General features: G+C 33.1%; 2 protein-coding genes across 6 annotated transcripts; both read right to left on the bottom strand.

Moving 5' to 3' along the window:
• Positions 1-1335: 1335 nt before the first annotated feature.
• LOC128182296 (protein O-mannose kinase-like) lies at positions 1336-6862 on the bottom strand. Its single transcript, XM_052850879.1, has 4 exons — positions 6741-6862; positions 4292-4625; positions 3451-4193; positions 1336-1345 (listed from the first exon to the last, which is right to left on the bottom strand). Exons 1-4 carry the CDS (start codon positions 6779-6781, stop codon positions 1336-1338), a joined length of 1128 nt encoding a protein of 375 aa, XP_052706839.1. The 5' UTR covers positions 6782-6862.
• A 4621-nt stretch (positions 6863-11483) lies between these two features.
• On the bottom strand, positions 11484-17203 carry LOC128180005 (uncharacterized). Of its 5 annotated transcripts, none has more exons than XM_052847737.1 (6): positions 17078-17203; positions 16002-16381; positions 13988-14348; positions 13773-13883; positions 12417-13200; positions 11484-12098 (listed from the first exon to the last, which is right to left on the bottom strand). In XM_052847737.1, the coding sequence occupies exons 3-6, from the start codon at positions 14345-14347 to the stop codon at positions 11689-11691; spliced, it is 1665 nt and encodes a 554-aa protein (XP_052703697.1). In that variant the 5' UTR covers position 14348; positions 16002-16381; positions 17078-17203; the 3' UTR covers positions 11484-11688. The 5 variants fall into 5 exon arrangements, with proteins under 5 accessions (XP_052703697.1, XP_052703700.1, XP_052703699.1 ...); XM_052847740.1 differs by having other exon boundaries at positions 15965-16381; XM_052847739.1 differs by having other exon boundaries at positions 16002-16223; positions 17078-17189.

Below are 17203 nucleotides of genomic sequence, written 5' to 3' on the forward strand. Positions count from 1 at the left end.
TTACATAGGAAATATATAGAGAAAATCTTTAAAAATCTTCTTCTCAAAAACTATTAGGTCAGGAAAGCTCAAATTTGAGTCGAAGCATCCTCAGATAGTGTAGATTCAAGTTTGTTCAAATCATAGTCCCTGTGGGTAGGGTGGGGCCACAATTGGGGGATCAAGTTTAACATAGGAATATATAGAGAAAATCTTTAAAAATCTTCTTTTCAAAAACTATTAGGCCAGAAAAGCTAAAATTAAAATGGCAGCATCCTCAGATAGTGTAGATTCAAGTTTGTTCAAATCATGGTCCCTCGGGGTAGGGTGGGGCCACATTGGGGGATAAATTTTATACAGGAATATATAGAGAAAATCTTTAAAAAAATTCTTTTAATAACTATTTGGCCAAGAAAGTTAAAATTGGTGTGTAACCATCCTCAGATAATGTAGATTTAAGTTTGTTCAAATCATGGTCCCTGGGGGTAGGGCGGGACCACAATGGGGGATGAATTTTTATAAATAGAGAAAATCTTTAAAAATCTTCTTCTCAAAACTATTAGGCCAGAAAAGCCCAAATTTGAGTGGAAGCATCCCCAGATCATATAGATTCAAGTTTGTTTAAATAATAGTCCAGGGGTAGGGTGAGGCCACAATGGGGGATGAATTTTTACATAGGAATATATTGAGAAAATCTTTAAAAATCTTCTTTTTAAAGACTTTTTGGCCAGAAAAGCTTAAAGTTGTGTACAGGCATCCTTGGGTAGTGTAAATTCAAGTTTTCAAAATCACAGTCCGTAGTGGTAGGGCGGGGCCATGATGGCGGTTTGAATTTTTACATAGGAATATATAGAGAAAATCTTAAAAAATATTCTGGGAAAGTTTTCAGTACAAAACTCAGTACTATGTGTGAAAGCACAGGTTATGCAGATTTAAGTTTGATGAAACCATGATTCCCTAGAGAAAAGTGGGGCCACGAAATGGGGGGTAGGGGTATATAGGATAGAGGAAAATCTTCTTACAGGTACAACAACAAAAGGGGCTTGGTATTTACCAAAAAAAGAGGTGGATAAAAATTTGCAGATTTTCAATTTTTTTTAGCAAGATCTACTGTACTTAGTTGTCAAGATATTTTGATACTGTAATGCTAATTTGATCAGAATTAACTTAAAGGCAATTGTTGCTCAGGTGAGCGATGTGGCCCCTGGGCCTCTTGTTATTCAATACCGCCTTGAACTTGGTATTGTTGATGGTGCTGTTTTGACGCTTATGATTACATAAGAAAATAAGCATTTTTTGAGATTGAGTTTTTTTTGAAAAATTGCGAGTAACTTTTAAACAATTTAGACAAATTTATCAACTGTTTCTGTGTGTAAAGAAAAGGTGATTTAAAATAAATTAATGTAAAAAAATTATATGTGTTCTCGCTAGATTTTTTGCTATTTTATCTTTATTTTTGATAATTTTACCGAAAATTGCCGTATTTTTCGTATTTGACGTTGTGAGTACGACGTCATTTATTTTTAACCCGTTCCACTTATTTAGTGATAACAATCACTTAAAAATCAAATTTAGACTTCTAAAGCTAAACTAGTAGCTTAAATTTCTGAGAAAGCAATTTTAGTGAGCATGAAAATAATACAGTGATTAAACAAAAGCATATCTTTACTATGAATTCGAAGTTATAAGGCTTCCCGTGTACCCCTGTATAGCATTGGCCTGTAAAAAACAATACTTCTTAATTTTGCTTTTGTATTATAAAAACGTTCCTTTTTTTAAATTATAAAGATTTGTTAAGTTGCTATTCAACGTATTAAATTTAAAAAGCCCAATTTTGCCCTCTTATTCTAAATCAGAGAATGCAGAGCATAATATTTTTTATATATCCAAAAATTTAGAGGAAAGGGTGGTACAAATTTTTAAGTGGGTTCCCCATTTTCACTTTCTTTTGTCGAAATGTTATGTTAATGTAAAGATATGCAAATAGTCTTAAATGTAGAAAACGGATGATATTCGTAAGATATGGACTTTTATTTTAGTTATCAAAATCTTTACAACTTATTTAGAAAATTTAATTCCCCGGCTTTGCTCCTACCTTTTTTCGGTCAAAATAGTTACGATATACTTACTATTAATTAACGCTTGTAAACTTTATTACCGACCCAAACTATTTTACAGATCTCTCTCTCTCTCTCTCTCTCTCTCTCTCTCTCTCTCTCTCTCTCTCTCTCTCTATAGTTCGGGACTACATAACTGTCATTACTAAGCCTTTATGTACAGTTTCACATAGAGTTAAAAAGTAACGCTCCAATTCTTGCTAATAATCTACGTAAATATGATGTATTGCTTCCAATCTGCATTTCTAACTTAAGATTCTTACATGAAAACTAAGACTTGGTATGAATTACTACTACAGTGTTTACACTATAGACCTAAATCGAATTACTATATTATAACTAAGAGCATTTGAGTATGTTCTCCAATGGTTAGAAAGGGCCCATAAAAGGGGAACCTTAGATTTTCACATAGATATGCAGCATATAAACAATAATACTGACATTTTTCAGTGTCTTTGTCTGTGGTAACACTAAGAATCGATTTTGTATTATACAGTCCAATAAACTCAAACGACGTATTGTTGGGGCGCAAGCGGGGTTTGGCATAATTAAAAGAAATGAAAATCACAAAAAAATATCAATATTCTAATATTTAATCGCATAACTGCTGAAAATTATATAAATATAATTAATAAGTCCTGAATCAATCTTTGAATATTATGGGGTGATAATTTCGATCGGGGCGTGATCAAATCTATCATATTAGTTGGATCTGACCATGCCCCGACCAAAATTATCCTCTGATAATACCCCCAAAATGTTTCCTTATTCCTTAAATATATGGAAAAAAAGAGTGGACACCGTAGTTTTTAAAATAGGTATGGACTAAGTTTAGACTTGCTAACACATATCAAAATCAATACATTTTTTAAAATACTAGAATAAACCACAAATGATATGAGAAGTGTACAAAAAGGTCAAACTTGGTGTAAAGATACGCATCGAAAAATAAATTTCTCGCAGGTATGTAAAGTATGAACAGTGTTTGGATATATTAAAGTTCACATGTGCATTTGATTTACGTGTCCAATCTAACATTTTTTGTGTTATACATGTATACAGGAAACTAGATTCACATTATTAACAGTATTGTTCAGGTTAATACTGGAGCCTGGGGGCTTCTTATATGTTTAGATTTGAAATCAGAAATATGCATGGTTTTTATCAGTAGCAACAGGAAATAAAGTGCTATCTAGTTCCCTTAAACATTGTGTAAATGATATCCTCCCCCCACATATGAACTTTTTTCTTGCAATCGAGTATTCATGAAACCAAAATTAAAAAAATTAAAGTGTGGAAATTGTAAATTCATCAATAATCTTTATTTTGAAGAAAAAAAAATCAATAAATTTGCGAGTCTTTTTTCAAAATCTTGTAGGTATATTCGTATATTTTTAGTACTTCTAACGCAGTGGGTCTTCCTTTTGGATCAGTGCTTTTACACCTTTTGTGTAAAGCCGTCAAATGTGGTAACACCTCCCTTTTAATTGAATTACGATACAGGAGTCTATCGCATATATTCGGAATTTTCCAAATATCAATTTTTTCGTCGTAGGGGAATGTTTTGAGCTTGTGATTGAAATATTGTTCCGGAGCATTAAATGGTTGAAAGTAATTACGATCAGATTTGAATGGACACATTCTTTTTTGCGACATGCCATCACGTATTTCAAAACCAAGGAGTGAGTCAACGTCACTGATGACTAGTCTAAAGTCGTCTGTCAAAAGGTACTGTTGGAGCATGATATTCACATTACCAGCATCACAATGCGCGAAAACTTTCCCGCCATGACCAGAATGAAGGGTAGTCATTATACGAACAAAGTCAATGCACAGTTGAAATCTTACAAAGACATTATCAAATTCTTTATTTTGTCGAAGGTGTTTTTCAAGATTGGTGGCATCCGCCATGGCGTGCAGCTCTGTCACCAATGTTTCATTACAGTGGCCTACAATTTGTAGAACGTCCGGATGATTACTGAAGTCCTGTAGAAACTGTACACCACTGTGGAATTCATCGTGAGAAGTTGGTCCATTAAGGTTTTGTCTGATTCTTTTTACAACAACTTCATAACCATCCCATTTACTGATCCAAACCTGAAATACAAGAAATCAATGAAGCTACTTTGAGTCGTCTACAAGTGTTTATTTATGCCAAAGATCAATTTAGCAAGAGGTTTTGAAATGACCCTTACTTTCTTTACGTAGCCAATAGTATCTGTTTGTATTTTTTCAAATCCCTTTATACTCTTTATATCAGTGCAGTTTAACCATTGGTGGCAAGTTTTCATTCCATAAAGTCCGAAGTATCCGTGGTCACACACTGGTTTACACTTCGTTTTATTGTCGACAACACTCCATATACATCTAAAATCTGGTTTTCGATTTGTCATCTGATTCCATGTGACGTTATACTTGTATGAGTAGAATTTAGTTGAGGTGATGCATAGGAGAAAGACAAAGAACCCGACATAGGCGCATGACGTTCTTATTGCCATAATCATGACTTCAGATTCTTCAGTGTATTCTCTGCTCAAAACAACAAGAAACACATGAAGACAATTTTCCACTTAGGTTCCGTTTTTGCAATTTGTTATTCCTTAAAAAAATTCTATTAACTCTTTACCACAAGTGACGATTAAACTGAGCAATACGGTAAGATAAAGAAAAATTACATTATTGATCATTTTGGAAAAAAAATCCGCATAAAAATGAAGATGAACCATTCCTTTTTTAAAATTGCTGTGAATGTAATGCTCACTAAATCTTCGTCGCACACAGACTTGTTCGACATAGGTTACACTGCATGAGAAGTGCTAATCGAACATGTGCTTAATTAGGATCACTGGCTATGCTTCTGTTGGGTAACTCGAATTAACTGTCTCCACATTTAGACAAAAGTGCCATTTAAAACCCCTTTAATTAACTTTAATTAAAACTGTATCATTTGTGTAATTTTTAATTAACTTTGATAATAATGAGACTATATATCTATCAATAATTAATTTCATTACTAACAAAATTACATTACAAAAAATCATAAACGTCAAACCTCCAACTTATGTACTTTTAAAATCAGAAAATGTTCTGTCACACAACTGATCAGAATGTGCCAGTCTACTTTAAAAAAAAAAGAACTGAAAAATTGGGGTTAATAATTGATAACTAATAAAAACAATACAGGGTTTAAAACTTAAACTTAAAGGGGGCTTCATAACTCAAAAGGTTTTTTAACTGATTTCAATGAAACTTTCAGAGATTATGTAAAACTAAAAATGAGGATGTCTTCCGTAAATATATACCCATACATTATATAATCAATTCAAACAATATCCGCTATGTTTAATTAGCTATTACTATATATTCTATAATAAATGTCAGGATCAACAAAAGCCACGTGATCAGCATCATGTCTCTCCTTGAATAACTAAAAAAAACACATTGATCCAAATAACACACTGATCCAAATAAGCGTTACATTTCAGTTTAAACCTGACTTAACCATCATAACAAAAACACAAATTAAGCATCCCATGAGCACCAACAATGATAGGCCATGGAATAAAATTCTACAATTTTTACACTGTTTTTACAATTTTCCAACAAATAAATGTCTGGCTTCTATAAATATATAATACCCGTAATATCATAATAAATAAAACTTCATTACTTGTTATCTGGATGCCAAAAGGCATGGCAATCGCAAATAAACTATAGCATTAACTTAAGGAAGTTTAAGCTCGTTTCATAACAACAAAAACTAAATAGTCTAAAAACTTTATCCTTCCTGATCCAATTTGTTGATGATCTACATTTTCAAACATACACAAAAGTACCAAAAGCAATACATCTTGTAATTCAAATGAATCCCTTTTTTGATTAGAGCTTTTCACACAGTCAGCAGATTATAACCGAATACGAAATTTATCTTCACATATACAAGTTTAAAATAAAATAAAATAAAGAAAATAAGGAAAAAAATAAAACTACATTCATTTTTTTGTTGGACAAAGAAGCCACCCCCCCCCCCCAACTATACCACCACCATTTTTTAGTAGTGTAGTTATGCTTCTCGGGAAAATTGAGTAACAAGGCGTTTCATAATAACAAAAAACTAATCTTCCTAAATATCTTATCCTTCCTTACTCAATTTGATGTTCTGCATTTTCAAAGATACACAAGAGTACCAAAAGTAATATATCTAGTGATCCAAATTAAGCACTTTTTTGAATCGCACATTCTATACTTTACTTTTTATGTTGACTTTCAGCGTGCAAAGAAAGAAACAGAGGGATTGTTTCATTATTAACCAATTAATATAGGTCTTTTATATTTATCCTAAATCGCAATTTCAATTAGATTCTCTCATTCTAATAATCCTTTAAGAATTAAAATAAAATTAAACCTTTATGTTATATATGATATATAGGGCGTACTTTTCATTTAAAAAAAATCTTCAATTAACTACTTATATAAGGATACATCTTTCCTGCATATGACACACTTGCTTTTCAATGAAATTTAAAAATTGTTATATAGATCTTTACTAATAATTATGTGTGATGAAAATTTATATATTCTGCAATAAAGTATTATTTTTACACAAAGATATACATACATTTTTTGTGCAAGAGTTTCACATACTTGAGGACGTTCGTGAATCTAATGATTTTTACATTCCACATCAGTATTGAGCTGTTCACTACAGAACGACATCCAGACACTCAATAGCAGTCGACCCCTTACAGCAACGTGCACTGATACCTGTAAAATGTACGACTTACGGCGTTGACAGAATTTTGATATGAACGATATATGTAATATAATATGTCACTTAATTTTTCATGCTGATACGTCATACTTTGATTGACCTAACCGACCTAAGTGGGTAGTATATAAGAATATTACTTTTCAATGAGGAGCTACCTAATCATTGGGGGGTGGGGGTGTCTCAATGTCACGTGACACGGAATTAATTGATATAAAGATGAATAAAGATTAACAAACGTTGGGTATCAAGAGAATATTAACATAAAAATTATTTTCAAGCTGCATACTTGAAGCTCAGGTAGACTCAATTAAATAGGTGAGTTAAGGTAACTCTGTCTCAAATCTTGTGTAAGCTGTACTCAGGTTAGACAGAGTTTAACCAGATGTCAAAAGTTAACCATTTGAGAGTGATTTTACAAATGATTAGATACTGGTAACTTATATTTTGAGAATTTATAATTCTTTCACTTGAATGGATAAAAACGTTATATGATTTCTGATCTAAATATTGTTAACTTGAGAACAAAATTACTGACCTGTATTCATTTAAAAAAGCAAAAAAACCCAAAAAAACAAAACAAACAAACAAACAAACAAAACAAAACAAAACACCCCCCCCCAAACCCCCCCCCAACAAAACCGCACTCATAATATCTATGTATAGACCTATCAAGATATGTTTATATAAAAGTGTTCTTCATTTACAACACAATACCCGCTATGGACACTTAGATTTTCCTACAAAACATTCGCCGTGCACTTTTTCGGCATAGTATGCTTACGCAGTATAATTCTTTTGTATTCTATGTGTAATAAGAGAGTTGTAGAGTTAAAAGTCATAATTTAACAGGGAGCATAATGACTTGGCATAATATTTAATAATGTACGGTTCTCTCTACAAATTGGTTATACACAATAATCATAATCTTAACTAGGAGGTCATCGGTGAAAAAAATTGAATGAAAAGTAATATAGATTGACACTTTTTATAATGTTAACCACAATACATTGGGTTCATTCAGTCACAATGATAACTGATTTGTTTATTCTAAATATTTGAATGAATGATTATTTTTCTCAAACCATATCAATGGTACATGAGGTACAAATTTTTTTTTTTACAAATGTACAATTGCATAGCAAAGTAAGAAAGAGTACAGGAATTTTAAAAATAATACGTAAGTAATCTATTATAATTGGTATTTTAACTCAGATGGGTCATGGTCTAGGGGGAGGGGATGGGCAATTAAATTGATCTATTTCTATTAATTCTGATGAAAAAAAAATGTGAAAGTTTTCATACCAAAATTTAGAAATTGTGAACCGCTTTTAATTTGGGTTTGTGAGAGTTCGCAATGGTTGTAATTTTGACGCTCACTAGATCTTTGTCGCACAAAGACGATTTTGATATGGATTATAACCAATAAAGTCCAAAACTTATATGGAAATAAAATACGGTTTTACTTTGATTACTAGCGTAAAATAAATGTAGGATATGTGTCTTTTCTTTCTGTAATAGAATTCAAAAGTTTTGAAAAATAGAAGGATTATTGTATTTTTCAGCAGTATTTACAACTTTTTAAAATACCTTCATTACAATTTCCTTGAGGTTTTTTCAAGTACAGATATATTACTCTACAAAAAAGATAAATAAGTTAGACCAAACAGCTATTTTATAAAATGTTACGATATATATGACCTGATGTTTGATGATCAATACTTTAAAAAACTTCATTGAACAACCTGTATTTTTCACAAATTACACAATAGCGGTACAATTAATTTTGAATTGTTATATCTATACTAATTGTAATATGTGAGGAGATAATATATATTATGGAATAATTCTATACACAAAAATGAACTTCCGATTTTAGTACGAGCGTTTCAATTACTTTAGAACCTCAGACACTCCAAATCAGTTTTAAATCATTCAACACCGACCGACATACAAACAGTCAATAAGACTCGACCCCTTACAGCAGCGACGATTGTTAATGCACCGATACCTGTAAAATGTACGACTTGCGGCGGTGACAGAAATTTGGTGTGAACGACATATTACTCACTTCTTTTTGTGATGGTGCATCATCCTAAAATAGTTTCTGATGTCTGAAATTAACACAGAGAGGTATATTCGTTTACCAGAAATGTGAAGTGCTATAATTTATAAAGTAAGAAATGAGTTTTGAATCAGTCAAGACCATTTACTAAGATAAACGAAGGTGAATTAATGCTTTTAAAATTACTTAAGACTGTAAAGCGATAAGAAATGCTTAATGTTTGGGCAAATTGCATGGAAATGATTAATTACGAGTGTTTGATACCTCACTAGGCAGGAAATATTTGTTCAGTTTTAGTAGAATTCAATTTTGTTCTAAAATTCTCTTTTTCGTTTTACAAATACATGTTCATTACCCTCTTTCCCCACCAAACACACTTCGTATGAGAAGATTGCAACTTCCAAAAATTATTTGAAATTAATACATATAGAAAAAAAACCATGAAATTGAAATAATAAAAATGACACAGTTAAAAGGACATACCGTTCTTCGAAATCAATTCTCTTTAAAGGATTTCCTCATCCAGCCTAGTTTATATAAATTTTCATAGATTTTGTCGCAGCGTTTGGTCTAGGAAAGACTTCTCTAACTTGCCTGACATTTTGACCGTTTCAGTGGAAAAAATTTTCTTTGATCAAAGATGCATTTTTATAGGCTGTTTTTCACTGTGCTACCCAGGATACTCCGCCAGACTCGCACTAACCAATGGGTTTTCTCCACAGAAGGGCTTTAACCATGGCGGAATCTCTGTTAAGCTTCATGGATTTGCCAATCATTATCGGTATGCCATGCAAACAAGCTTGTTTTTTTTTTACAGTTATAATTCCAACGTACATAGAAGACAAGTGCACTTTTGAAAATTTGTCTTTTTCATTACGACATATCTAACTGACAGTTTTATGAAAATGCAGGAATTGTATTTTTTGCAAAAATATAGAAAAAAGTCTGTAGAAGTTTTTGAATGCTGAACAAACATTCATTTAAAATTTTATTCTTCTAGAAATTTTATCATTTTATTTTATTTACATTTTATACTTAAAAGATCAAGATTTCTTTAAAATTCAAACTTTAAATGATGAAATTGGATAAAGTGCACAGAATACAAAGCATAGAGTTATTGGGCATTTTAACTTAACTTGCAAACACGCCCATGTATTAAAAACTGTCTTTGTCAATAAAAATATTAACAATAATTTATCTATTATTAAGAATTTGTTAATTGTCAGAATATATCTATCTATCTATCTATCTATCTATCTATCTATCTATCTATCTATCTATCTATCTATCTATCTATCTATCTATCTATCTATTTCCATTAACTATGAAACGATCCGTTTAACTTGTTTAATATCTTCATAGATAATTGTTTCTTTGAATTAAAATGTCATTAGAATTGGCTTAACAAACCTTAACAAAAGAAAATAGGATGGCCAGTTCAAAGAGAAACTTCCCGCGGTTTTGTGGCAACGGAAGTCTGTCTCGCCTCTGACCCCACACACTGATCACATGTGAAGAAATCGTCGGGGTCCTCCCGGAGTTTGATCTGGTACAATCGATTGTAGTTCGATCCCCAGAAGTGGGATTGCCAATCTGGGGTTGCCTGGGCGGCTTCGTTCGGGTACATTCACTTGTTTTAAATATGACCTTTTATTCTAATGGAAAATGCACTTTTTTACAATTAGATATAGGCATGAATTTACCAGCAGCCACTGCATATAAAAAATGAATGTTTTAAAGGAAATTTTGTGATGGTGAATTATTAAGAGAAATAATCATCAACCCCCACAAAAACCGATTCTTCACAAATGTAATAAATAAATGATCTTAATCTGATAAATTGATGAAGGAATGGATATGTTTGAGAAGCTCTTGTCAAGATGTTGTTGGAATTTCCGTATATTTTCATAACTTCTGAGTGAGTTTTTTTGTGATTTTCCTGTCAGAAAACTTTTTGCAGCTGAATTCTTATTCTAATTTCTCCCCTTCTAAGAAACAATAACATGACTGAATATTAATCATTTATTAATCATTAATCATATTAATAATTTGGCAGATAAATGATGCAAGTTACTAGCATAATTGGACTATGATGAATGAAGAAGAAGGGGCAAGTGGCAACTCGATTGAATCAACTTGTAATATATGCTTCACACAAGATATTTATACGGATAAAAGTGCACCATTCCTGTATATATATATATATATATATATATATATATATATATATATATATATATATATATATATATATATATATATATATATATATATATCTCCCCCGGGGCCCATTAAAACAACATTTCAACCAATGAAATCAATGAACATTTTCAATTTTTACCAATTACAATATTGATGAAGTTAACTTAAAAAAAATTTTTCCGTTAAAACCGTCAAAAGTGATGGAAACAATATTAACCTGGGACTGGCTATACTTTGTTATTACCTAAATATACAAAGGAAACAATTTTACAGTAATAGAGCTAACTGTTATACTCTATAATATAATAATGTCATTCAAACAAATCAATATAGAATAAACTTGCATACCAAATGGAAGATATTGCACTATTAATTGTTTCTGTTATAAAGAATACAAGTGAAATATTTGTTTCTGTACACAACGAAGATAACCAACTGGGAGAAGACTACCTAAGTTTCTAGAACTTCTGTCAAATCCATTTGATTTAATCAATAAAATATGTTCAATTCATACGATTCGGTGGTTCTTTCCTTCATTGGTTGATAGTTTCAATTCATCAATAAGATTTGCTATAGAAACTGACAATACAAAATAAGATGACCGATAATAAAGAGAAGCTTGCTGGTTTTGTGGCAACGGAAGTCTGTCTCGCCTCTGACCCCACACACTGGTCACATGTGAAGAAATCGTCGGGGTCCTCCCGGAGTTTGACCTGGTACAGTCGATTGTAGTTCGATCCCCAGAAGTGGGATTGCCAATCTGGGGTTGCCTGTGCGGCTTCGTTCGGGTACATTCCGTCACCATACTGTGCAAATTTGTCATTAAGTTCCATAGTTTTTACGAAGAGTGTTGTTGCCTCAGGTATCCCGGCCTCACCGAATGAAACACCGCCAGACATTGAAAAGAGAGTCTTCCTAAATCCAGGGTGTACGGAGGTGTCATTTGATCCAATCTCACGCATTTTCCCTTAAATATAACCAAGAAAACATATTACGATAAAAGTTAAAAATTGGAGAAAAAAGCATATCATTACTTAGCCGTTAAGATTTTTTAAACATACAGTATGCTCTGCTAGTTATTATCGTTTTGAGGTGAGTATGGTTAAGAACCATCTATTTCTTTTCGAGTACTTTGGTAACTTTTATAGATAATCATTGATTTATGGATCACAATAATTCGTTTATTTTTTTTATAAACAATTATATTTTCAGTACAATGGTCATGGTGGCTGTAAGGTATACAATACAGCTAAGATTCAGTAGATATATGCAACGATAAACCTACCACCAATTAAGGTAGCTGTGAAAGAGACTACAGAGTTTTCCGTAGGTTTACTGAGAACTGCCGAGCGTAAAAATTCAAAGAAATCTGTTGACGTAAAGCTAGTGGTGGGAATCAGGGAATTGAATATAAAGGTCAGATAATAAGGATATTGTTCGGTTATTGTCTCCTCGTATCCCAAGAATGTATCGTACTCCTCGTAACTAAAATATCTCTTGTCTGGAAGGAAGTCTATGAGCTCTCGCAGATACTCGTAGGATGCCGTAGTATTTGGACCTAAATGATTCAGCACAAATGTTACATGTCCACGTGAAAGGTACGCATCAACTGTTCCATCAAACAGCAAGTACCCTCCCCATTCATTTGGCAAATTGTTGGTAAACAGTAACTCAATCTTTTTGGACACCTGCGAGAAGACATCCTCCTTAAAAAAAGTATATATCGGATAAATGATGATAACTTTGATAACCTTCTCTGGAGGTTGATGGAGCTTGAATAACAGTCGGGTGGAGATACCAAAAGTACCACCCCCACCACCTGCCACTGCCCAGAAGAAATTCGCATCACTGACGTTAGAGGTGCTTCCATTGTTGTAGAGTGTGTGGACGTACTCTTGTGTGGCCGTGACGATTCTTCCGTCTGCCATGACCATTTCTACCTCCAGTAAATTATCAATGGCCATTCCGTAGTATCGACAGATTGGACTGTGTCCTCCCCCGAGTGTATAGCCCGCCATCCCTACTGTGTGGGTGCTACCTCCAACAATGACTCTCCCATACTTGTCCACCTGTCAAATTGCGGTGTCATAAACAGTAAGTCGAAGCAATGTGATCATCGATAAAACAACAAAATTAACCCTGTATTTTAATTTGTTTATATCCTTTGATTACCAAGGTTTATCTCGATTCATATACAAAGCAGTGCTAGAAATTGTAAATATTAGTAAACTGGCCATAATAAAACCAAAGTTACCAATTAAGTAAATTTTTAATTGTGTCCATGTAAATTTTAAAATGAAATTTCTGACGGTTCATCCATCTGCATGACAGTTTAAGCAATTTCACGAATCGTGTATCTGTCACCACTTTCAATTATTTCCCCGAATTTTCAATCTGCATTACCGATCCGCGGAAGACCGAGATTTGTGCAAACTTTCATATAAGCTCTAATTTTTTCAATATTCCCAACCCGTTTCCCAACCATTTTAACAACAGTAGTCAATGACTGGCTGATTCAAGTTTAAAACTTAGTGTAGCTAAAGGCTAATGTGTATGTTATTTGAAAATTAATGAAAAGAGCTATTCAAGAGTAACCTCGTAAACGAAATTTGTTCGTTTTCTTGTTTGTTTGTCAGTTTACCTCTCTGTACACTTCTATCCACGTGTTTCCTGGTCCTACAGATATCGTTCCGTTTTCATGTCTCCAGGAATTAAGATCAACTACCCTGTCTTTCATCAGACTTAAGTTCAACTGCAAAAAATAAATACATACAACTCAAGAAAAAGCCCCATATCAAACAAATATTAATCAGAATTGCTAAAAAGATTGAATTCATTGAGGTTGAAATGAGTAACCTGAAATGTATTGTTCCCAGTGGAACGTCCATTGAAATCGTGGCCAGTGCCATAGACTGTCAAATGGAGGTTATATTTCCTGGCAAAGGCTACTGTGTCCTTGACATCCTCACGTGACTTGGCCATCACAACGGGGAAAGGATAACTGGTTCTGACAAGATTTCGCATTCTTGTCACAGTGGGGTAGGTTTGTGTGTCTGCGGGAAACACTACAAACCCGTTAGGAAGAGAGGCTGCAAATGCATTGATGGTAGTTGTTTTGGGAAAACAGGGGTCCCCTGGATAGCAGAATGGGGTCAAAGCTCGGCCCATGTAAGGAATGGCGAACAGTACAATGGCTTCCAAAATATGAAAATTCATTCTACAATATATATAGCAGTAACTCAAAGATACATGGCATGTAGAAATTACAGTGAAGAAGTTTTTCATAACTAGTCATATCATTTTGGCACCCCGAAATATATACATAAACAAGGGAAAATGTTATTATTAACAGAATGTACGCAAAGAAAACCAACTGTCACCCACGTCAATAGTATCTTACTCTCATGCAGTTTAAACCTGACTGCATCGCCATTTCATGGTATAAGATTTCAACTCAACTGACTATGAAAATTTACATATAGAACTATTTTTCGATACTAACTTTCTGAATCTTTGCAAGATTAGAATTCATAAATACCATTTTTGAAAGCAATACAGAAGTTTAAAAATTTAAGTTACTTCAGTAAAAAACATGGGGTAACCTTTTTAGAGAGTTATATTAATTAAAGTTACTTTCCGTAAAAAAAAAAACAAGATCGATAGTAGGCGAAATAAAGTAATCGTTTACACTGTATAGTATTACAATAATAGCGTAGTGTTTATGTTCATAGTCTAAAAGAAACTATTTATTGTTTATACGTTGTACCCCCTTGAGTTTACCTAAAAAAACATAAAAAAGCCACGATATATCAGAAGTTGAGTTTGGGTAATTACGTCTCCTACCAAAAAATTCCCTCAACCCCCCCCCCCCCCCCAAAAAAAAACCCAACCAAATATAAAACAAGAGATGTTTGTAAAACACTAATGCCCCCCTCCCTTGGAAAAAAACTGCGAAGAAAATGATCGGAAACTACAAATAATTGGAATTTTTCTACGTCAAAGGGGCATAACTCTGTCGAAAATTGATTGATCGCGCCGAAAATCGATCTTGATCTAGATATTAATATGATAAACCTGTATACAAAATTTCATTTCAAAATGTGCATTCTTTGCGAAGAAAATGAACGGAAACTCTTGGTGGACCAACCGACCGACAGACAGCATCAAAGCAATATGCCCTCCCTTCTTTGAAGGGGGGGGGGGCATAAAAAACAAACAAAATAAGAAAAAAATGAAAAATAAATATCCAAAACTAACAAACAACTCTCCAAACCACACACACAAAACATAATAAAACATTAACAAACATTACACAAATATACAAAAAAAAGGAGGAGATCCACAATATTACTTATTAGGTTTGTTACTGACTGTTTAAAGAAATTTGTGGGGTCGGTAACGTCCATAGAAGGCGAGGCGGAAGTGTTTTGTTTTGTCGAGGACCTAAAGTTTGATATGTAAACAAACGTTTGTGTAGAAAATCAGTTCAAATAACGTTACGTCCGCCATGTTGCGCTATAAATTTTGACGCTTGCCTTTTAAAGAAATTTGTAAGGCAGCCACGTGACGCGTTTCATCCAATGACGTCGCGACATTCTAGTCCGAGGCAAAACAATATAACATAAACAAATAAACTAAACTTTCTTCAATTCAATTCTTCTAGTAGAATTAGTTTTAATATGAAATACTTTCTATTTAGATCAGTAAGCAATTAGCAATTTGATAGTCAAAAAGCTCTTCAAAATCCCTTAGTCCATAAATAAATAAAATGACTTTATCTCTCAAAATTGATCGAAGTTGCATTTATAGTTTTGGGGAAAAACACAAACAAACCTGAGTAAAATATGGCCGGCCTCTTGAATATATGTACCTTATTGCTTCTGTTTCCTAGTCCAACAGTCTCATATCATTCACTACAAAAGCTAGCACTGTTGTTCCGAGGCCAGAGGTAACTCACTGTCCGCTGACAAGGCCAGATTACAATGGGACTACATGCAGTCAGAGCTTTTAAACCCGTATCTCCTTTACAATTGTTTAATGACCCGGGTATATATTTGTATCACGTAAGTATGTTGCATTTCCATTTTCCAACCTAGTTTGAAATATTGCGAAACAAGTAGCATATGATACGTGTATCTACTGCGCAGTATTTCTCTCAATTTGGAAGAAGTTCGATCTTTTTAGACACATGTACCACTAAAAAAGCCAAATCAAGATCTAACCATACAAGTTACTTTCTTGAAGTTTCTTCTGAAATAAAGAGAAATAATCAGTTGCTTTGGAGGAGTGGATTGCCGTTGCCATATTTAGACTTTATTACCTTTATAAGATGAACTTTATATGGAGCTATAAGAATACTAGTATAATTCAATTTTAAAGAAAAATTCTCAACTAAATATATGTAATAGTTTTTGGCTTAAAATCATATCCAAAATGTTTAAGTACATCTGATGGTTAACATGTTTACCATCCAGTTTGCTTATTTACATTTTTCTGTCTTTTTTTCAGTAGTTCAACGTCTACATAAAAGTTAATTTCGTCGTCTACAGATAAGCAAATTATTATTTAAGAATTACTTCAACTGTCAAATAATGTACAATTCAAAAATTCCAAAAAGTCTATCCCACCCGTCTTGTTAATGATCAGTTTCAGCTCATTAGGAATGACACAGTAAATACAATTGCAATAGGATGAATTTGTAGATGCATGGAAGATTAATCTGTTTTACCACGTCAATAAAAAAAACCGAAACATATAAATCTATTTTGAGATGGGCAAACGGGAGCGGGATTGTAACTGAAATGGTATACATGTATTGGGAATGCCTAAAATAAGTTTGATTTCCAAAAGACGTGAATCAAAGCTGATTTACATTTTATAAAATGTTTGATAGAGAAACTGCACACATTATAAAACACAACAGTCCCACGTGTATTGCGTATTTACCTTGCTTGTCACTCGGTCTTGGTGCTGATCGGACCTCTATATGTAGGCTCTCAACTTCTTAAAATAGCAAAGGACCCGTCCCTTGAAGTGCCAGTGTTATGTATGTTTATACCGATTTAAAAAAAA

Source organism: Crassostrea angulata, chromosome 4 (assembly GCF_025612915.1).
Source record: "Crassostrea angulata isolate pt1a10 chromosome 4, ASM2561291v2, whole genome shotgun sequence".
Classification (NCBI taxonomy): domain Eukaryota; kingdom Metazoa; phylum Mollusca; class Bivalvia; order Ostreida; family Ostreidae; genus Magallana; species Magallana angulata.